The sequence below is a fragment of the Ixodes scapularis genome, unplaced genomic scaffold (genome assembly GCF_016920785.2).
Source record: "Ixodes scapularis isolate PalLabHiFi unplaced genomic scaffold, ASM1692078v2 PGA_scaffold3__209_contigs__length_174095766, whole genome shotgun sequence".
Taxonomy (NCBI): domain Eukaryota; kingdom Metazoa; phylum Arthropoda; class Arachnida; order Ixodida; family Ixodidae; genus Ixodes; species Ixodes scapularis.
Genome location: NW_024609868.1, coordinates 84033185 through 84056401, shown reverse-complemented (window position 1 = coordinate 84056401; position 23217 = coordinate 84033185). Strand labels below are relative to the sequence as shown.

General features: G+C 42.7%; 1 protein-coding gene across 1 annotated transcript; it reads left to right on the top strand.

The window, feature by feature from the left end:
• Positions 1-461: 461 nt before the first annotated feature.
• On the top strand, positions 462-18994 carry LOC8028234 (the record flags this gene model as incomplete). Its single annotated transcript, XM_029977792.2, has 9 exons — positions 462-512; positions 3754-3792; positions 7903-7938; positions 11629-11722; positions 12617-12750; positions 13128-13175; positions 13272-13307; positions 17520-17673; positions 18534-18994. Coding segments are annotated over 9 exons (597 nt in total), but the record flags the coding sequence as incomplete, so codon positions are not given.
• Between the last annotated feature and the right edge of the window lie 4223 nt (positions 18995-23217).

The following is a 23217-nucleotide window of genomic DNA, read 5'->3' as shown; positions in this document are numbered from 1 at the left end:
CGACTCTTCTCATAAAAATTCCAAGTATTCGTTATTTTTTTTCTTTAGAAACTTATGAGTGATGAACCTCAAGTTTTCTAAGATTACAGAACATTACCTCAGAGGATAGTACTTTTCACACACGGTTGACGTCTGCATAAAACGTGCATATTTGAAAGCTTTCATAGACATGCATTTCAAAAATTCATTCAGGACTGCCACTGAGTTGGCACCGTATGCCGGAAAAGAGATTTTTTTTTTTTATTAATGATAAAAACATGGAATGAGTCAACGTAGTGTATTCACCAAAGGCAAAATGAGAGATATGCAAAAATCACATGCTTGCATTTTATTGCTTCTGAGAGGCAATGTCTTAACGCCATTCGAAGACATCGAACTTACGACGTTTTGTTTTGTTAGAAATACCATAAAAGATGCGAGCAAAGTAGTATAAACTTTTTACACCTTGAATCCCTACCAATACAGCCAGCTGCTTTAACATCACCATTTCAAACGTTCTGGGAATCGGCGAGGTGAGTTATTTCCATTAAATATCTGAATTCAAGTGTGCCTTCGAGGAAACAAAAATTAAGGTTTTTTTCATCACGGCGTACTTTCGTGGTTATTCAGCAAGCCGCACTAAACAATATCCTGGCTTTTCGCGCGCATGAAATAAAAGCTATTACTGTTATTTTACTACTGATATTACTAATAATATCGCTACTGCGCGATACAATTTAAAAGCCCAAGGCTTTAGCAGTCGTACTGGACTGGCTAAATTTTTCATCTACAACGTAAACCAGTGTCGCAGTTTTTCAAATACAGATTTACCTTAGGCTGTCTCGACATGAATGTCTAATATGTATTTGTGTTTTACAGCGCAGCTCTTAGGCGCCCGTTTCCGGCTTGAGCGGCGTCGGCGTCAGCGTAACAGCGAGCCCCCCCCCCCCCCCCCCCCCCCCCCCCCCCCCACCCCTCGAGCACCTCGGGTTCCTTTGTTAGGACCTCAGGAGGACCTCGGGTTCCTTCGGGAGGACCTCGGGAGGACTTCGAGTTCCTTCAAGAGGACCCCGGGAGGACCTCGGGTACCTTCGGGAAGGGGGGGGGGGGGGGGTCACGTGACCCATCCCCGAGGTCGCGTGACCCCCCCCCCTCCTTTCAGTACCCTTCCCTCCTCCTCCTCAAGAGCTGCGCTCTAATTAGGCGTTACAGGGAGTTGTAGACGGCTTTCACTTCTTTTAATCAACAGCCACGTGAATGGAACCACAGCGTAAGCCATGCAAAGCGCGGCACAATCAGTTTTTCAGTTTTGCTTTTTACAGCGCAGCTCTTAGGCGCCCGTTTCCGGCTTGAGCGGCGTCGGCGTCGGCGTAACCGCACAGTGCATTATGGGTAAATTTCCCCGCTAAATTTAGCGGAAAAATTTCCCCGCTAAATCTAGCATAAAAATTTCCTCGCTAGATCTAGCGGAATAAGTTTCCCGCTAAATCTAGCATAAAAATTTCCTCGCTAGATCTAGCGGAATAATTTCCCCGCTAAATTTAACGGAAAAATTTCCCTGCTAAGTTTAGCGGAAAAATGTCCCCGCTAAATCGAGCGAAAAAATGTCTCTAAGGGGTCACGTGACCTGGGGGGTCACGTCACTCCCCAAGGTCACGTGACCCCCCCCTCTCCCCCCCTCAGTACCCTTCCCCACTCCTCCTCAAGAGCTGCGCTCTCATTCGGCGTTACAGGGAGTTGTGAACGGTTTCCACTTTTTTTTCCTTTTTTATTCATTTATTTATTTATGTGTGTATATTCATTTATGCATTTATTTTTTCCCCGACTGACCGGGAGGAGGGCAGAGACTAAGGTCGTCATGCCTAACGAGGTCTCTGCCCCTTTTACATTTCTGGGGCGTACTTTAAATCGCTTCTAGCCAAATGAAAAATCTCACACATGAAAAGTTAGCGCTACCAATGTTACCACTCGTGCAGCAGGCGCAAGGCTGGCGGTGTAGAAACGCGAATGATAAAATAAAAGACGGAAAAGCAGCGCGGGCGCGCTTTTGCAGTAACAGATTTGCACTTGTTGCATGAGTCGCAAATTTTGCGCAACAACGCGCTTCCCACAGGCCACCAATCTTTCTAAAATTTATTTGTTTGGTGGTTTTCGATAACCCTAAGCAAGTTTATAGTTGGAGCCATATCTTTATCCCACCAATTAAAACAATTAACCAAAATTTACTTAATTATTCGACTCATCGTTATTACAGCCTCCAAAATTATGCCCCCTTTGCCGTATAACTCACCTGTACGGACCGTGTACCAGTGTATAGCTTTCACGGCTTTTTTTTTCTTTAACAGTCTGTAAAATTTAAAGGATACCCTGTATATAGAAACCGCAATGAGGTTTAGTTTTCTTGTCCTGTCATGATCTTGTCTCGTGAACAGACACCTTTGCATTTGGAGACTAACAATTGATATAATTAAAAAATTATATTGATATTTCATATCAATATAAGTTATACCTTGATAGAATAAAAAAATCTAAAAACAAGAAAAAACGATGAAAAAAAAAACTGTCTGGCCTCGAGATGTTTCATCTTCCACGTTTTAGTGTGATCTACACGCCGCGTGTTTCGGCAGCCAAAAAATCTCGTACTCCGCTGCTTTAGTAAAATATACTAACTGCTACAAAAGGTACATTTAGGAAGGCATTCTCTTGTCTACACAAAGAAGTAATGGTGTGCCATTTCTTATACTACGTGACGGGGCACTTTCACAATCCTTTCCAGAAGGTGTAGGTATGCAGTAATCAGGGATGTGCAAAATACACGCAAATATGTATCGAAATACAAAGACAAAATACTTCGTCAAAAATGTATTTAATTACAAATCTAATTACATTTCTATAAAAGCATTTAAGTACAAGATATAAATACAACCAAATGTATTTGGTCTCCTCCAAATACTTTTCCAAATACATTCCTCAAAATTTGCGTCAGCGACTTCAGGGCACCTGCAACGGGTTTCTGGGTATCTCATTTTAATTTTGCATCGCACACTCGCGAGTTAGTGTGCGAGGCTCTAGTAACGTAATAGAAATATAATCACAAAAAAAATGTAATCAGCTTGGACGTAATAGGTCAACAAATTACAGAGCATCAAGCAGTTTTTTTTTTGTCGATTAAATTTTGGTATAGACCAACAAAGAACCGAGACGACCAAGACACGCAGCACTAGCTAGAGAATTTGTTGTTGTTGCAACTCGCACCAGTTACGAAATCTGGACGACCCGCGCATTTAGAATGTTCCAGGAAAAAATATGGATGGAAATCAGGCTGGAAAGCATCACAAGTTCTCACAGGCACTTATTTAGCCAGTCTGCCTGTGAACGACGATCCCGTCACTATTCTTGCCCTGGACTAGCACCGCAATCACAAAGTCACTAAACGCGTGTGCTTGATTGAGAGACACTGCATTCGGTGCAGAACGTAGTTTTGAGGGATGTATTTTCGCCCAGAAAATCGTATTTAATTACAAATGCGTTTGAAATACCCACGTTTTAGTATTTAAATACACACGTCAAATACATTACCCAATTTGTAATTAAATACAAATGCAAAATACACATTAAAATACGTATTTCAAATACTTGTATTTGAAATACTGCCTATCCCTGGCAGTAATTTAAAACGGGAAGTATGGCAGGTACATTTTTACAACATATATATTAAGCGCAGAGTTAATATACACAACGTAATGCATAATTTGTTTTGTTTCACATATCAAGTGTTTGGGAACTGCCGGCAACGTCTGCGCTGAGGATACCGTGAGTAGTCCTTCTTTTAATAGCAAAGCGAATGCGGTGAAGGTCTTCTAGTTGTTAACGAATTCAGGGCATTGGCAGCTAGTCTTCAATTTAAATCAATAGCAAATACTAATTATTTAACGGTGTTATATATGAAGTGTTTTAGCGAAGACTTCCAAATATCGCTAAAAATAGGGTGGTACATACATATTTTTGTGTGTTTGTGAACGAACAAGCGGCTACGCTGGAGGTTAGGGATTGCGAACACGTGCTAATTAGCTCAATAATTGACTAAAATTTGCGAATTAAGTTTTTATTTTGTGAAGGTAGTTTAAATTAGAAAACTTCTTAGCGAAATTGGAAACCACTAAATCAATTCATTTTAAAAACATATGAAGCATGTAGAATATTTTATGGCGTCAAAAAACTTTCAGCATTTCCACCCTGCTGAAGAAGGAACAGCAGCGGAGCTGTAGCTTCTGCTCTCGGCGTTGGCTTTCCAGGCTAGCGGTCTGCTCTTCTTTCGCAAGGGTGTCTGAAGCTCTCGGCCCTCTGCAACTTTAGGCAATAGCGGCCTCGCAGCGGTTGCGAAACCATTCGCGCTGCTGCGCACATCGCCGCTCGTTCAGTTCTTCTTCCGCCGAAGAAATGTTGCCGCGATCATTGGCGATGGCGGCAAGCAGACAACTAGCAACACAACACTCTGGACAGCTACCGCCATCTATGAGCGACGGCGGCAACCAGAGTGTTGTTTCGGCCTTGGGTGTCAACATTTGTTTGGTACCGGACACGATCCAGGGGAAACTAAATAAAAGCTGGATTTGAAAGCATTTTTATGCTTCGTTTCAACTGAAGTCCAGACGCAGCCGATGCTACGAGCTACGACCAATAAAGCAGCTTTAAAAGCTCTAATCACTGGGCCTTTTCTGTTTCTAATTGGTTCAGCGATGATAGACCACGTACAGAAACATGACGAACTGCGATTTTAACGCTGTCTGATCGCTGTCATCAGATCGTAGCATCGACTGCGTTTGAAGTTAAGGTGAAACGAAATCTAAGTTTCGGTTTCCAATCGGAGCGCATATTTTCACCAGAGCCATAGATAGGGGAAGAGTTTGGCCAACAGGCGTGGCTTGCTAGACAGCTCGTCAACTACGTCAGTGACACGTCACACGAGCACCATGGCAACGCCCCCGTATGCCATCTTCGAGCCCAAGGAATCGTGGGTCATACGGTGATCTGAAATTGAAATAACGCTGCGTGGATTTAGCCTCGATACGTTGTTGACAAATAAATGATTTTAAGGTCGAGATCTCTTTTCCCGCCAAATTTAGCGGGGAAACTGAATTGGTGCATATGTCACGTGACGCAATTTTTTCCGGTATCTTTATCGGGCAACCTGAATTTTCCTGTGGGTCTCGTGACGTCATGTCACGTTACATCAGTGTTCCCGCCAAAGTATCTAAGAAACTGAATTGGTGCCTAGGTCATGTGAAGGCAATTTTTCCGCTAAATTTAGCGAGGAACCTGCATTGTCTGTAGGTCCCGTGACGTCAGCTCACGGGACAACAATTTTCCCGCGAAATTTAGCAGGGAAACTGAATTGGCGCATATGTCACGTGACGTGAAATTTTCCGCTATTTTTAGCGGGCAATCTGAATTTTTCTGCGGGTCCCGTGACGTCAGGTCACGTTACATCAATGTTCCCGCCAAATTACCTAAGAAACTGGATTGGTGCATAGGTTACTTGGCGCAAATTTTTCCGCTCTATTTAGCGGGGAAACTGAATTGGTACCTAGGTCACGTGACGGCAATTTTGCCGCTAAATTTAGCGTGGAACCTGCATTTGCCTGTAGGTCCCGTGACGTCAGCTCACATGACAACAATGTTTCTGCCAAATTTAGCGAGGAGACTGAATTGGTGCCTAGGTCACGTGACGGCAATTTTGCCGCTAAATTTAGCGTGGAACCTGCATTTGCCTGTAGGTCCCGTGACGTCAGCTCACATGACAACAATGTTTCTGCCAAATTTAGCGGGGAAACTGAATTGGTGCATATGTCACGTGACGCATATTTTTCCGCTATCTTTAGCGGGCAACCTGAATTTTTCTGTGGGTCCCGTGACGTCAGGTCACGTTACATCAATGTTCCCGCCAAATTACCTAAGAAACTGAATTGGTGCATAGGTCACTTGTCCTTTTTTCTGCTAAAGTTAGCAGAAAAACTGACGAGGTTTACGCTCACGCCGTAGAAAAACCGGGGAACGGGTCACTAACCGCTGTCTTTGTGAAAACGAGAACCTTGACGGCTAGGTTTGGAGAATCCAAAGGCACAAAAACCGACCATTTTCTAACATGCAAACCTAAAACCTAAGGCGGTACACAGAGTGACATAAGTGGCCCCGCATGCGCCCGCGTTTACTACGCGATCGGTAATGTCAGACCGGTGCGTGTAGCTCGCACGGCGTCCGCCGTCGCTAAAGGGGGTTGCCAGGCGCGACGTCACTCCTGGGGGAGGAGCCAAGAGACAGCAAGAGGCCACCGAGGAAAATGGATGGCCAGACTCTTTGCCTATGTATGACTCTGATTGGCACCGGCGGCCCTGCCCCACGTGGCCGAGGCGCGCAGCAACCTCCTCGCCTTTCTCGAAAGACGGAAGCAAGTGTGGCGTACGTCCGTTGCTTGCCATGGCCACGTGTGGGCAGGACCGCTGGAGCATGGATCCGCTCCGATACAAAACGGAAACCTATGGTGAATTCCGTTCGCAGATCTCGAGCGCTCCAAAAGCGCTCCATTTTGAGCGCGCATATTTCGCTCGCAGATCTGGCTCAAGTTGGTCATCTTCCGCTCGTAGATCTCTGGCAGCACCCGCTCCACGGAGCGCCCCAAACTCCGCCGAACTTGCTCTGCGGGATTTCACAGATCCCTCCGGAAGCTGACAGAGCGGCCGACGTGATTTCCGTCTAAATCGGCGGTGCGCATGCGCGGCGAGGTTGGAGAGATCGGCTGGCCGGTCGGGTCGTGGAGTTGGATCTGTTCGGGTGCGTCGGTTGTTTACTCTGGATTGTGACGGCTCGAACGCTTCTACCTCGCGTAGATCAGGGATAAAAAGCCGGGAATGTGGAGCGTGGCAAATCGTAAGCGCTGACGTCTGTGATCGTGAGAGGAAGAACGAGAAAAAGAACGACAGAAAAGTCGGAGGCAGACGCAAGGTTAGGCCTATTCATTCTGCAACCAGTGATTGTTTACCTTTTTACACTGCATTCCGTCGGCGTTTTCACGTGAAAGAAAGCAAGAAGTGGTTAGGCAACGACCGCGCAAGTGATGGTTTCTTACCTTTGTTTTTATTAAAGTCGTACTACAAATCTGAACTCCACCGCTGGCAATCGCTGTCCGTGCCCCGCCGCTTCGAGGCGGCCGAAAGGTATGTGACGGTGCCGAACGCGGACGTCTTCGTTATTTGTGACATGGGCTCCTTGGTATGTATAATTTCGCCCGGCCTGTGTCGCGTGTTACTTCTGCAGCTAAGCAGTGACAGTCGTCACTGGTCGTCGGAAAGATCAGCCGGCTGAGGCGTTGGTGGGCTGGTCAAGTTCGAGCAGCGGCCATTTTGTACGGCGGAGGGGGAAGGGGTGGGGAAGGTCGCTCCAAAAATGCAAATTGATGTTCCCCTCGTCGATTCGGAGCGGGTCCCACGGAGCGGAATTTCGCCTCCCTCGCGGATTTCGGAAAGCGCTCCAGATGTACGAGTGGAATTCACCATTAGACACGCGTCCAAAATGAATGCTGGTTTAAAACGCCCTGAAATCGTCTAAGCACCTTGCATATTTCTAAACTTATTTTATTCAGTGATTTATGATGGTGCTCAGCAAGTGTCTAGTCGGGACCATATGTTAATGTTATCTAATTAAAAAGTGAATACGCAAAGTTTTGCAAATTATTGAGCTAACGGGTGTGTTTATTGCAATTCCCGACGTCCGTCATGACTGGCAGTTCTTGGCCTTCACTGAAACACCCGGTATACATTGACTTCAAGTTTTCTCTTTCGCCACAACTATAACCCTCCTTTGTCCAATGTTTTTTTTTTTTTTTTTTTTTCACAATAAGCATTTAAATGACTGTTGTTTCCACAGGATGGCGTTGTCGGCCTGGTTAGTGCATTACTGGTGGTGAGTGCTGTTTTTTGATGATGCGGCTATTCGTGCCGGTGCTGTTTCAAGTGTACTAAAGTCACACAATGTTCCACTCGCTCCCCTTTTCTAAAGAAAACTCTCGAAAATAGTATAGTTTAAAGCGTTAAAGGGGAGATTTTATACTTTGTATTATCTCGTGACTTTGCACACCACAACCAGTGTTAGCCGCTTTCTGAAACCCTAGAAGTAGGAGAAAAAAAGATCGTGTTTTGATACTATTGTATATCCCCAAACCCGTTACGCTATTTACATGATTCTTCTAAGCTACTATAACTTTTTAGCTTTGCAACTTTCATTTGAGGATCAATGAACATTTATTTTATTTTTATCGTTTTCATTTGCTGAAACTAGTAGTACGTACTCAAATACTAAAGACAACTACTCAAAATTCTAGTTCCATTTATATAACCATTCTAGATAAAAGTAACGCAAAAAAACCCAAGAAAAGGATAAATATTCAAGTTTCAATTATAATTAACCAAGGTCGTCTTATGCTAGAATACAGTAAAACGTGTGTGATTTCTTTTTGTTTTGTTATTACGAATTCGGTATTCCTGACAGAATAAATGAGGAACTGAAGAAAGATCACTAATCTGGAAGTGCATTGCATAAACACACAATAAATATACGTACGGATGCACACTAGGGAGTTTTAAAATAGCGTACGCTAAAGCTTTGCGTACGCAAAGAATAGCGTCGTCGCCACTGCGCAGCCGCCGAACACTGAGTACGTTTTTCGCTTTGCGCACGCTATTTTAGCGTACGCTATTAGGGAATTTTAGAATAGCGCATGCTAATGCTTTGCGTATACGCAAAGAATAGCGTCGTCGCCACTGCGCATGCTCCGAACGCAAACAAGGTTTTGCGGTTTGCGTGCGGAATTTTAGCGTGCGCTATTCCTCAGAAATAGTAGGGAGTTTTAGAATAACGTACGCAATTTTAGCGCACGCTAGCGCTAAATTTTGCGCTGGGGTTAGCGCACGCGACGCAAGAGAGTTTTTGAATAGCGTTTCTCCGCCGCGACGGCCGCGACGCAAAAGCCCAAGCATCTCGCGCTTGCAACGCCACCAAGATACAGTCACCAGTTTTATTTCAAGCATGAAATGCTGTAACTTGAGAAAGAGAACAAGTTTTTTTGGTCCAGTTAAACATTTTACATTTGTTTAAACGGGAGAGTGCGACGCGAGCGGTCGACCGGTCGTGTCCGCATGCGTCGCCTCGGCAAGAGAGGTCTCGTGTACTGACCTTCGCCGATAAATGCTCGCGCGTCGCAAGCATCAAGTTGCCGGTGATCGTTGCCCACCTTACTGGGTTTCCCAACCGAGCGCAATAGGGAGCGCACGCTAAAGCTTTACGCACGCAAAGAATAGCGTCGTCGCCACTGCGCATGCTCCGAACGCGAACCAGGTTTTGCGCTTTGCGTGCGCAATTTTAGCGTGCGTACGCAAAGAGTCTTTGCGCTTCTCCAAGGAGGATTCGTGATGTGAAGTTGGCTAAAGCCAAGACGAGCCAGTTAAAAAAAATGGCGGCTCCCAGGACCATAGCTGCGGCCGCTTTGGCGGCGTCGTGAGTGCGACGTCGGCGGCATCCTCGCGACTGCGATTTTCAATACGGAACGACATTGTACTCGGTTTGGCGACGATCACCGGCAACTTGATGCTTCCGACGCGCAAACATTTCTTGGCGAAGGTAGGATGTGCGAAGGTCAGTACACGAGACCTCCATTGCCGATGCGACGCAAGCGGACATGCACGACCGGTCAACCGCTCGCGTCGCATTCTCATGTTTAAACAAATCTAAAACGTTTCTCTGTACCAAAATCTTGTTTTTTTCTAAAGTTACAGCATTCCGTGTGTGAAATACAAATTGTGACGGTATCTTAGTGGCGTCGCAAGCGCGAGATGCTTGGACTTTTGCGTAGCGACGGAGATACGCTATTCTAAAACTCTCTCGCGTCGCGTGCGCTAATGCAAGCGCTAAATTTAGCGTTAGCGTGCGCAAAAATAGCGTACGTTATTCCAAAACTCTCTATTTTTTTGGAAATTGCGTGCGTACGCAAAGAGTTTTTGCGCTGCTCTAAGGAGGATTCGTCATGAGATAATAGGGAGTTTTAGAATAGCGCACGCTAAAGCTTTGCGTGCGCAAAGAATAGCGTCGTCGCCACTGCGCATGCTCCGAACGCAAACCAGGTTTTGCGCTTTGCGTGCGCAATTTTAGCGTGCGCTATTTCCCGGAAATAGCGTGCGTACGCAAAGCGCCTTTGCGCTTCTCCAAGGAGGATTCGTGATGAGCAGTTGGCTAAAGCCAAGACGAGCAGAGTTAAGCAAAAATGGCGGCTTCCACGATTATGTCGGCGGCTGCTTTGGCGGCGTCGTGAGTGCGACGTCGGCGGCATCCTCGCGATTGCAGTTCTTAATACGACACGAAATTGTACTCGGTTTGGCAACGATCACCGGCAACATGATGCTTGCGACGCGCGAACACTTCTCGGCGAAGGTATACGATGTGCGAAGGTCAGTACACGAGACCTCTCTTGCCGAGGCGACGCAAGCGGGCATGACTGGTCAACCGCTCGCGTCGCATTCTCGTGTTTAAACGAATCTAAAATGGTGCTCTGGACCAAAAAGCTTGTTTCTTTCTAAAGTTACAGCATTTCGTATGTGAAATAAAAATTGTGACTGTATCTTGGTGGCGTCGCAAGTGCGAGATGCTTGGGCTTTTGCGTCGCGACGGAGTAACGCTATTCTAAAACTCTCTCGCGTCGAGGGCGCTAATGCAAGCGCTAAATTTAGCGCTAGCGTGCGGTAAAATTGCGCACGTTATTCTAAAATTCCCTAATGGCTAAAGCCAAGACAAGCCCAGTTAAAAAATGGCGGCTCCCAGGACCATAGCTGCAGCCACTGCTGCGGCAGCTTTTGTGGCGTCCTGAGCTTGATGTTGGCGGCATCCTCGCGACTGTGATTTTCAATACGGGACGACATTGTACTCGATGCGGAAAACCTAGTGAGGTGGGCAACAATCAACGGCAGCTTGATGCTTGCGATGTACGAACATTTCTCGGTGAAGGTACGGTGTGCGTAGGTCAGTACACGAGACCTCTCTTGCCGAGACGACGCAAGCGGATTCGACCAGAAGACCGCTCGCGTCGCATTCTCATGTTTAAACAAATCTAAAATAATACTCTTGATTTGTTTTTTCTCAAGTTACAGCATTTCGTATCTGAAATAACAATTGTGACTCTATCTTGGTGGCGTTGCCAACGCGAGATGCTTGGGCTTTTGCGTCGCCACAGAGAAACGCTATTCTATAAGTCTTTTTCGTAAATGTGTGTTAACACAAGCGCTAAATTTAGCGCTTGTGTCGTACTCGGTTGCAAGAGTGTGAACGAGCCTTAAGATTCTACGTCTGTTTGTCTTCCTAAAGATTTAATTTTGTAAGGCTATAGGGGGGCTGCGAAGAAGGCTTTTGTGATTGGTTTGGGTGATGCTACTGTAATTTGAGACTACCATCCAGACCTATTCTTATTCTTTAAACTTTTATTCCTTGGTATTCTGATGAAATGCACCTAAGATGAACTGTCGTTATGAAGTAATATGTATAGCACAATAATGTACACTGCAGGGATTTCACCGAATTTTCTATGACTTGTGTTCGTTTTATATTCAGTGCGCTGTTAACGGGATCTCGAACCTCGACCTGGGCTCGCAGCTGTTTGTTATCGAAGGAGCGCTGACTTTTACCTTGAGACGAGCTGGATTGGGTACGTTATTTCACATTAGCGGTAATTTTATTTCTGCACGGCTGTGAATCTTCTGATATAATTTGTCTACGCAAATCATCCAAGGCACGAACTTTATCTGATAATCAGCAACACTTGTCACCTGTGCACTAATGGTGAAGAGATAGCAGGCGCAATTCCTACTGTTTGCTAATTATACTAACGAACTGATTTGTTTTACTTTATATCAATGCAGTGAAAGTTACTTCAGAACAGGAGAATCTCACCGAATCTTCACTTTTGCTACTGACGATAATTTTTTGTTTTTGTTTTTCTCTGCGTAAGAGCTGTTAGAGCGTTTTTACGCACTACAGCTTCTCCATACTGCATTAATTTGCTTGCTATATTTTCATAAGTACTATAGATATGCCCCTTATTTTTCGCAGACAATTAAAATACGAGTGCGAATAAAGAATTAGGCACAAATTATAGGGATGAAAAGCAGGGAAAAGACAGTCGATGCCATCTTCCTTCTCCAAAGAAATTTAACTTTGTCACTGCCTGCAATAGTACTCCTTCCCCTTTTTTCTTGCGATAAATCACCTATTTTTAGTCTTCCTGTTTTCTGAATTTCTAGATTATAACTACTCTACCAGCATGGTCGTCAAACTAATGTATGCATCTTAAGTGTGCCGACAATTTTACACTTAGTATCCAAATGTCGTCGTAGCGTGTGCAAAAAAAAGGATGAATGAAATGCAGGAAAGTTTGTTTGAAGTAGTTTAAATAAAACGGTTTCTCACTTCACTTCTAGAAAAATCTTCAACTCGTGCCACGCAAACTATAACAAAGCCAAACCGGCCACAAGGGACTTGACTGTTACTGCAACAAATATATTTTAGCTTCATCGTTAATTATGGGCTTTCTTCTGTTCAGGATTTCTTGCCGATGCGATTGTAGGGTTGTGTGAACTGAGTGCACTTGACTGCTCTGGCCTTGCTCTGGACAACGAAGCCACTTGCGCAGGGCTGATTGAGCTAAATTTTCCAACAGCTCTTGGACTCGGAAAAGTAAGACTGGCTCTATTTAATGAAGCGAATATGTTTCCTTCCTTGCTAGCAGAGCGATTTGTTTGTAAAATACTATATATGAAGTCCTAATAGCACCAATCAACTTTGTTACATGCTGCTGCTAGGCATGAACTTCAACCTTTCTTCACATTTTTGATTGCTAGCTCTACGTTTTTTTTAGACCGTTCCCCATGAAACAAGACTCGTGAACTTTAAGATAACATTATCGCGTCGTGCTAATAAAAACAAATTTGACGTCATCGAATTTGCACGAACGATTAATAAAAATGATTAACGAATACAAATACAGATAAAATAATATTTATCGTCTTGACGGCTGAATATGCTTACTGTGTACTAACGTGATTTTATTGCAGTGTGTGGGCGATATGGCTTTGGTCTGCATAGAGGGAAATCCAGTAACCGTAAGCGATAGCTCATATTCTTTACTTGCTCGTCCTATGACATCTTCATGACTATAAGTAATTTCTCGCTCTTTTTATGCTTCAACTCGCTTGCAGGACACTGTGGTTGAGTCAATTTTCAATTTTCTTACGGTAAGTATAAATACACCAGCTGCACACCTTTAAATTGCTAATATTCTTGTAAACGTTTAATCCAGAAAGTACGCCAGAGAATAACTTAGATTCGACAAGTATTGGAAACTGCGGGGCCAAAGTTGTGCCTAAGAAAGTTTTGCGGCAAGGCGCTTCTTAGAGGAAAGGTACTTTTGAAAGTCAAGGGCATGCCGAAGTTTTGCTTTTTTGTGTGTGTGGTTTGCCGCAAGAGCGCCAAAGTAGCAGCTGCCATACACATTACAAAGATGCCAGGTGATATCATATCTACCAACAGTTAAGCCTAACTCTGGTATTTGCTCGAGGCTTGAGACTCGAAGATGCCAGGTGACATCTGAAAAACCATACAGAGAAGCCTAAGTCTGGCTCTTTTGCGATTTACAAAAAAATTAAAGCCGTTTAAAACTCCCTGTAACGCCTCCTCAAGAGCTGCGCTTAGGAGAGAAGGGTACTGAAGGAAGGGTACCTGTAACGCCTCCTCCCTCCTCCTCAACTCGTCATCCTGCCTGCTACTCCGCCACGGGGGCCACGTGGCCCCCGTGAGGTCCCGTAAACCCCCCCCCCCCCCCCCTGAGGTCACGTGGCCACGTGAGGTCACGTGACCTCATGGGGTGGGTCACGTGCCTCAGGGGGTCACGTAGCCCCCCTGAGGCCACGTGATTCTCCGAGGCCACGGGACCCCCCCTGTGGCCACGTGACCCCCTGAGGTCACGTGACCCCTTGACGTCACGGAGGCCGCGTGACCTCAGGGGGGAGGTCACGTGATCTCAGGGGGTTCACGTGACCTCGCAGTTAGCCGACGCCGCTCAAGCCGGAAACGGGCGCCTAATTGCTGCGCTCTAAAATGTAAACAGGCACTTTGCACATAACATCAGTTTAGGTTCCCTGTTAGATTCTTCGGGCTTTCCGGGACATAAATTCCGAGACAAGAACAAAACTTTTTTTCATTAAAGGGACACTGCAGTGAAGCAAAGAGTTTTTAAAAAGCAAAACATGTATTCTTTTTCTGCAACTTTCCACAAGAAGAAAACAAATTTTGCGCAATATTTAGGCGGTTAGACGAAATTTAGGTGGAGGTCACAGCCCACTCTAAGCACCGCCCACAAATCAGTTGCCCCTCCCCTTACCACTGGATTGGCTTGGCTGCTCGGCCGAACACGCTAACAAGCCTGGTGTCTTCCTTCCCGATATCTCGCGCGTCTAGTCTGGCGTCTGACAACGCCTAACTGCTAGTTGTGCGGCAGTCTCCTGCATCGTCCGTCTATCGTCGCCTGCCATGCCGGAAGGACGCTGACATGAACGCTGCCTGTAGGCGTCCGTTTTCGCCTTCCTCCGTTCGGTATTCAGCCCTGCCTGGAAACCTTTACAACGCTCGCAAGACTGGACCATGAAAGCGGCGTTCTAGCGTATCTCTCGCGAGAGACGGTCCAATACAAGCGTCTGTCAGTGTCTCTTGATGTGCGCTGAAAAGCGACCAAGAGAACTAAAAAAAGCCACAAAATAAATATTTAGTAATTTGAACTTTTATGTTCTTACGTTTTTTTCGTATGGCATCCGCCAGCAAGGTGAGAGAGCGTCATGAAGCACAATTAAAACGTGACCTAATATTATTCGCTTTGGCGGGCCAGGTGCACTGTAAAACTTGAGCTACTTTCCTTTTGAAGCGAAATCATGGGCACATACCTGGACTAACTGGATACGAGCCGAACGCTTGCTTGGATGTAACAAAATAGCTCGAAAATTCTATCCTTGTAGGTATCTTATCGGTATTGAAACCATGGTCGCAATCACGACGGTTGCGCAATTCACAGAGCAGCTGCAGGCCGCTTTTATGAGAAACGAGATCTTTATTCATCATCAACAGGCGGAAAGATAGGAATCATGCCAGATAGATCAAAATAGTGAATGTGGGAGGCTATAGGCCCGTCCCGCTGCGAAAGCAAGCATACGCAAAGCCCTTCCGTAGTTGAGTACTTGCGACACGTCTTTGCTTGAAGATGTATCGGTTGATGAGACCTTCCTTCAAACACCTCTGTGAGCTTAAAGCAACCCGCATTCTTAAAAATTGACGAGTTCATCGAGCTACGCTCGTTCAGTACTCCGCAGACACCGGCAGCCATCTTTGTTGTTGTCTGAAGCAAAAGCGGAAAAACAATCTCTGGATATTTGGTTAAAACAGTAATGACTCTATATAGATTATTTGTTTCTCAAACATAAAGAAATAGTTGATTAATAAACTGTTACGGCACCGAGATGGAAAGTTCCAATCAACCTTCCACACGTCAATCAGAAAGATGTAAGCACCTTGTAAGCACGGTACGGGCATAGAGGGTCGCGACTTCCACATTCTGCACCTAAACTGCGTCTAGCGGCGAAAATATTGCAAAAAAAAAAGTTTTTGTGGTAATATATATATATATATATATATATATATATATATATATTTAAGATACATGTATCCCTTTAGTAAAAAAATCAAATCCATTATAGTGTCCCTTTGAAAGCTGTTCTACCTGGAACAATAGTGTTTGAGCGCCGAGTATTTGAAGTAGAATTAAACACAAAGAATAACAGTAGAAATAAACAAGTAAGTAGAAAATTCCCACGAAGACGCATAAAGTGAGAAATGCGCCAAAATTACAAGAAATTCTTCTGCTGCATTGTGCCTGTTATGAAAAATAACCAAGGAAATAGCGATACTCGTTACGTCAAAAAAACAAAACAAAACAAACAAAAAAAAAAACGGCAAATGTAACGAAAGGCCCTTACCGTATTCCCCAAAACCAACGAACGTCACCTTTGCGCTACTTTCGAATTTTTTTTTTTTTTTGACAACGATAAGCTATGCATATGAACTTGTTTTCACCTTGCTTTTTACATGGTTTTACAACGTTTTTTTTACACTGTTTTAACAATGTTTTTTAACATTGTTTATCATATTTCCGAATCAAATTTGTAGGATACTGTAAACGACTTATTTTTCGCGGGTTCAATATTTTGCGATCTAAGTCAAAGCTGAAGTTTTGGAATAATTCGCAGGTTCTAATTTTCGCGACTCGGTGGGATCTCAATATATAGATTCCAATGTGTTTATATTTTACCGGAATTTTTCGCGTGACCCATTTTTCGCTAATTGTAGGCAATTTTTGAAATTCGCAAAAATGAGGTCCTCTCGAAAACAGTCGTTTATGGTATATATTTTCTCTTTAGTCGAACTGGAAAAATGATGACGCAAAGAAGAAAATGAGAGATTTCATATTATTGCCGAATTAAAAAAAAAAGTGAAGTAACTGATCTGTGAGCTAAAAAAGACAATATTAATTACGAGTAACGAGTGACGTAATTTAAAAGACGATACCAAAAGCAGTAAAGAAAATACTTTACTCTTATTTACAAATTTAACAAGTAGGTCACTGCGTTACTAGGAGAAACAACCCGGTACCAGTATGGACGTTGCGTTATTTCCAAACACTGTTCAGCTGCGCCTTGATGGTCAAATATCTGAACTACAATAAGAACGGTTAAAACTTCTAACGTATTCTTGCGTTATGAAAAAAAAAGTTCTTAACAGTGTAGATATCATATGCCAAACCTGCTTCCAATAACCTTCGCATTTGGTTAATAAAACACGTGGTATTAGATACCGGTTGTTTCGGCGAAGATTTTTAAAAATCGCAAAAAAAAAGGGGGTGGTTGAGAAAAGAAACTATCTGGAAAAAAAACTGCCCCCCCCCCTGTTTTAAACATCAGGGAATGCAAAAAAAAAAAAGAAATCTAAGTAGCTAAATAAGTAAGTCAGTATTTTACTTAATTATTATGTTTTTGCTATCATTGACGTTTGCCGTTGCTGGCGGTTTGTTTATGAAGGAGTGACTTTTTTCTTTTTTTTGGCGAATCACCGTTTTCAATGAATTTTGTAAATTTTTGTTTAAACACGAGATATAAACACATATGTTAGCCTACAGTGCCGACAGTAGCAATGGCGTCGCTCTATTGATTGATTAACTTTCTAAAAAAAGGGAGCATGGTATAATTTATTTTAGAAATTAAAATATAAAAAACAGAGAATGAATTTGTTCTAATATTTTAGATTTATCAACCGCTAATGTAATGGATACTCGTCAGCTGAGACAAGATTCCTGCCGAGATTTTGATTAAGACATGTTGGTATTTTTCAATGGTGTTTTTGTGCAGTGCACGGTTGAAAACGTCTTATCCAACAACGTCGGATACATTCCGATCAACCTGGTCTGCAGCCTGTTGAACATTATTCTGAGAGACCTTGGACAACTGAGTGGACCATTTCAAGTTGTAGCAAATACGATCGAAACTGTTCTTGGATTGACATGTAAGCTATGTCTGTTCCTAATCGCCCTATCATTTTTTATTGATAAATATGCCAAAGGCGAAAAAAAAACCCGGGATAATTTTTTGTTTAAACGTATCTTTCCAAATTTCGATAATTTATTATCTACGTATATTTATTGTCGTAACAGGTTGTCACGCAAGTGTGTAGCGTAGATGTGTGTGGAGATAAGAAATGCCAATTTTGTTTGCATAAATCTTTTTAAAGATCCAAGATTTTTTGGTAAATTTGGTGCGCGCGCTAGAAAGATCTTGAACAATTTCTGTAAGTCGCAGATATTGAACATAGAGGTGCGGTTCCATGTTTCCAGCAATGTGTGGCAAAGAAACACTTTTTTATTCGAAATTATTAAAGAACTGAGTCCTAATAAAATCGTAGAAAAAAACATTCTTCGAGCTACGATTTCTTTTACAGAAATAAAAATTATTGCATACCGTCACTATTGGATAATATTACGCTTTACAAAAAAAATGTAATCAAGATCAGTTCAGTGGTTGGTATCGAGTTATTTAATTAGTTTTCCACGAAATTCTTTGTAAGTTTAAAACAATGTTTCAAAACTTTAAAAATACATTTCTAATTTTATTTAGACCGGGTGGCCTCTCCGTCGCAGTGGACTTTTTAATCGATGGTTTTATTTACAAAGAATATGCGTTCCTTGCAGCAATTTATATTTTCTAAGCTCATGCCTTAACTGGTTTCATTCGTAGCGTTTCACTGGTTCCTTCTATATTTACTCAGAATACCCTGAATAAGAAAGAATTGAGGCATCTTTTATATTAACTTGTGACCACTTGACGTCAGCTTAAAAGCTTTTTTTTTCTCTCTCTCGTTTTTTGCAGGCTGAAAATCAAGTGACTCGCGAGAATTTAAGATGAAGTCGTCAAGGGCCGCGACCGTGCGATAAACAATATTATTGTTTATATTTGTTATTTTATCTCGGATTATTGAATTAAGTCTACTTTTAAAATGCCTTCCAACTGTTCTGGTGTAGGTCCTCTTCTTCACGTTTGGACGTCCAGTGAATTCCGCATTAATTTTGTTGTTTTTAAAATTTGGCATATTTCTCTTCGCAATTTTGAGTAGTCTGTACCCCTCCTACAGTTAAATATTTCTGGTTGAATTACTTAAATAATTAGCGACTTTATGAATAAAGAAACATTTTCCCTGCTACTCTTTATATGTCCACAGTTGAGGCACATCTTCATAGACAAAACTGTAGCTCTAGAAAGGCAATCTTATGAACAGTGCACATGTTGATTAAAAGAAACTTTGAACGCACTGTCATAGTGAACGAAGCGAAGCCCACGACTTCTGGTACCTGACCAAGCAACTTCAAGTGTGATCTGGTGTTGTTTCTTTTTGCACTGATCCTGTGCGGATTTTTGTTTTAATCTGTTCGTTTTATTCAAAGCAAACTTGCGACGAATAAAACTCCTTTCTATGTTCCTCTATTTATGAATTATTCAACCTTACGGAAAAAAAAAGATATATCAAAACATTAATTCTTTGTTGAAGCAATTAAAAAGTGGAATATGCTTCTAGAGTGTGTTGTAAATTCCTCCAACAATCTTCATTTTGAATCTTTTTTGAAGGAACTGTTATCCCAATAGAAGAAAAGTTGTCATTAAACATTTCAAAGTGTACTAAGGGCTCTAATTTTTCAAGCCTTTAGGTTGTTATGTGTAAATTCTAGTTGAAATTGTAACTTCTTTCATTTTGCTGTGTTCATATTTATTTATTCTTATTTATTTATCTTAACCCTAGAGGTCCTTTCGGGCATTACACAAGGGGAACGTGATACAAACATGGTACAACTGAAGCAGGTGGCAACAAAAAAAGACAAAGATAAAAAATAAAAGCAGAAGGCGTAAATTGAAGGTATATAGAAAGCATTTGGCTCAATTTTGGCCTTCAAATATAATATATAAAAAGATGGCGCACAATAAAAACATGTTCATCCAAGGGCGGATGCAGGAATGTTCTGAGGGGGGGTGGGGGTCAGGTGTTGGTCAGTGTACCATATGTTTAGGAACCCCCGTTTCACGCCCTACATTTTACACACGCAGAAATCAAGAGGGGGTCGTGACATCTGGACTCCCTTTCTAAATCCGCCCCTCTGTACATCAGAAACAAGACACTGACAACAACAAATATTGCAAGGATACAAGACTATTCAAGGTTTAACATCTTTAGTGCGGAGACAAAGGACTGATGTTCACTGATAGAGACAATCTCTCTGGGGAGGCTGCTCCAGTCCGATATAGCGAGGAGTAGTGGAGAGTTTTTAAACATGTTGGTTTTGCAAGTATGGGTTAATTTTGAAAGGGTGATCTAAGCGGGGCGATATATGGCGAGCCGGTAGAGGAAAGAGTCCCTAAAAGGCGAGGGACTGTAATAAAGTTTTTGAAGAAACGATAAGCGTGCGTGGTGCCTTCTTGTATGAAGAGGCGCACTATGGGCTATGTTGCTGCTGCGCCAGAAAACTCCAAATTCATTCTTGTATGAAGAGCTGGCAAGTTAAGTCAAAGTTTTAAACTGCTTACACTTGTGAATCGGGAGTAGTCGCAAGCTATAACTCTAGCAGCTTTGTATTGAATAAATTCAATCTTATCTGCAAGATATGTTTTAGGAGGCTACCAGATGACTGATGCATACTCAAGTTGAGATCTGACAAGGGTGGTGTTGGCAAGCAGTTTTGCATCTGAGTTTGCTTGGAACAGTGTTCGTTTGAGAAAACCAAGAGTTCGCGACGCCTTGTTACCCATCTGTTCAATGTGAAGGTTCCACGTTACGTCCGATGAGAGATGAACGCCAAGATATTTAAAGGATGAGACATTTTCAACGGCGTCACTACCAATGAAGTACGTGTAAGGGGCGAGATGTCGTTTCGAGATGAAGGTCATAGCTTTTGTTTTGTGTCTATGTATTTTCATCAGCCACGTGTCACATCAGTTTGAAACTGTGTCTAAGTCCTCTTGTAAAATTGTACTTTCTTGACGGTCAGTAACGGGACGATAGATGACGCAATCATCCGCGAATAGACGAGCGCAAGATTTAATGTTAGAGTGAAGATCATGGATGTACATAAGAAAAAGCATAGAACCCTGTACAGACCCCTGCGGGACACCTGACGTTACGGGAAGAGGGGAGGAGAGGCGTTTTCTAATCACAACTGATTGGCGTCTGTTAGTTAAAAAGTTTTTAATATATTTAACAACACCGGACGATAAGTTTAGTTTAGCCAGCTTATATATCAACCGGTTATGTGGTGCCCGATCAAAGGCTTTCAGGAAGTCCTTAAAACTGGCGTCGACGAGTCTGGACAGGTGAACAGAATGATGAAGGTAATTTAACAACTGAAACAGCTGCGTTTTACATGAGCGTCCACGCAGAAAGCCGTGCTGGTTAATAACATGAAGTTGATTGGTAGTTAGGTGGGTCATGATTTGCGTCGATATAATTTGTTGTTAGAAGTTTACATGAAACACAGGTGAGTGAGATAGGTCTGTAGTTGTCAAATGGGATGGCTCTTAAATATAGAAAGAACACGGGCATATTTCTAATCGTTTGGTATTTTATCCATCAAAAGAAATTGTTAGAACAGCCTTCCCAGAAGAGGGCCAGAAATTGATTTGGTTAGCTTTAATACCTTTGTGGATATGCCATCCGGGCCAGGACTAGAGGTAGTGGGCAATCGGTTAATGGCACGTATAACCTCATAGATAGAAATTACAATATCTTTCATATTGCTTTCAAATGACATTTTTGATATAGTCGAGTGTAAAAAAAACATCATTATCAGTGAAAACACTGCTGAAAAACTTGTTGAACTGGTTGGCCAACTGAGATTCACCAAGTAAGGTGTCACCAGAATCCAAGCACGGAAGCACACCTGCAGGGTGAGGGTTAATAACCCTCCAAAATTTCTTCGGGTCTGACTTTAGCATATTCGAGACATCAACGTCAAAGCAGCTCTGCTTGGCCTCCTTTATCAATTTCTTGCAGCATAAGGCATGCGTAGGATAAGGGTCCAATCGCGGTCCAAGTCAGAGATTTTCGCTCGCTTATATAAACGTTTTTTCCCCCGGATGTAAACCATGGTGAATGTAAACGAGGTAAAATGTTTAAAACAGGAATGCAGGCAGCCTGACTCTCTATCAGTTTGTTGCGAAACAACATCCATTTTTCATTTACTGAACGCTAATAAAACCTACTCAAGAAAGAGCTAGAAAGCATAGACAATCTTGACATCAAAGATTCCTGATCTGCTCTCCTGTAAACAAAAATTTGTTTCCCTGAAATATCACGCTTTGCGACGTATAAAAAGAAGGTACAATGTACAATACGGTGATCAATGATTTCGTCAATAACATTAACCGCCGTGTGCTCAGGTTGCGTTGTAAAAATTAAATCCAACACAGCATCTCCAAGTGTACTGGTTGTGAGAATCTGCTCTAGTTGGAAATAACTCGCCATCTCAAGAACTTTTAGGCATTCCCTCTTGTTTATACAGTATCTAGAAACTTCATTTGCTGTCCAGTCTATACCAGGATAGCTAAAATCGCCTGCCAGGACTATAAGAGTGTTAGAAAACTTTGACTGTTAATCGTCTACAATTTCTCTTAAGTGGTAAATAAACTTTGCCCCGGAGTCCGGTGGTCTGTAGCGCACTCCGACTAAGCACCTTTGAAAGCCTGTTCCGATTGTAACCCACAGAATCTCAAGCGCTGTATCATCTGGAATAAATGACGATGGGATGCACTTTCTTACGGCGATGATAATTCCACATCCCTTGCAGTAAGACCGGTCCTTTAGATAGACTGAAAACAGGTCTGCAAATGTCAACTCTGAATTTGGTATGTCTGAACCAGACTTGTACCGTACGCATTACAAGTGATCAAATTACTTGCAATCGATTAAACTTACTTTTTGGAGTTATTTTGTAATCAGTTGATTACTTTTATTAGGCAGTAATCACAAAAGTAATCTGATTAATTTTTGAAGTAATAAAAATGACTTCTAACCGTAACTATTTTTCCACGAGATCCCCCCCTCCCCATACACACACACACACACACACACACACACACACACACTTTTTTTTCCTGAATTTACAAAAATAAAAATTGCGCCTTTTTTCAGGCAGAAAAAAAAAGTTTTTTGAGGATCTCTAGGAAACGAGGTCAACCCCTCTGTATGTATAGTTTCTGTGGAATGTCCGTTTTTTTTCAAGCTAGGACTGGGATTGGGAAGCCCCAGGGAAGTCCCAGTACGTGACAAAGGCCATTCAGGGCGAAGTTTGAGGGAGCAGAATGTAACTTTGTAAATCCTTCGTTCAAACTCGCCCCCTAACGCACACACACACAGAAATTAAAGAAAAAAAACAATCTTGCTTACGGTACCTGATCGCAATTTATAGGAGAACCAGAACCGAAGAATGTCTAAAGGGGATGCAAAATATAACAAAGTCAGTTCAAATACACGTCAAGATCACGTATTTCTCCTACGTGGTCTTTGTGACAA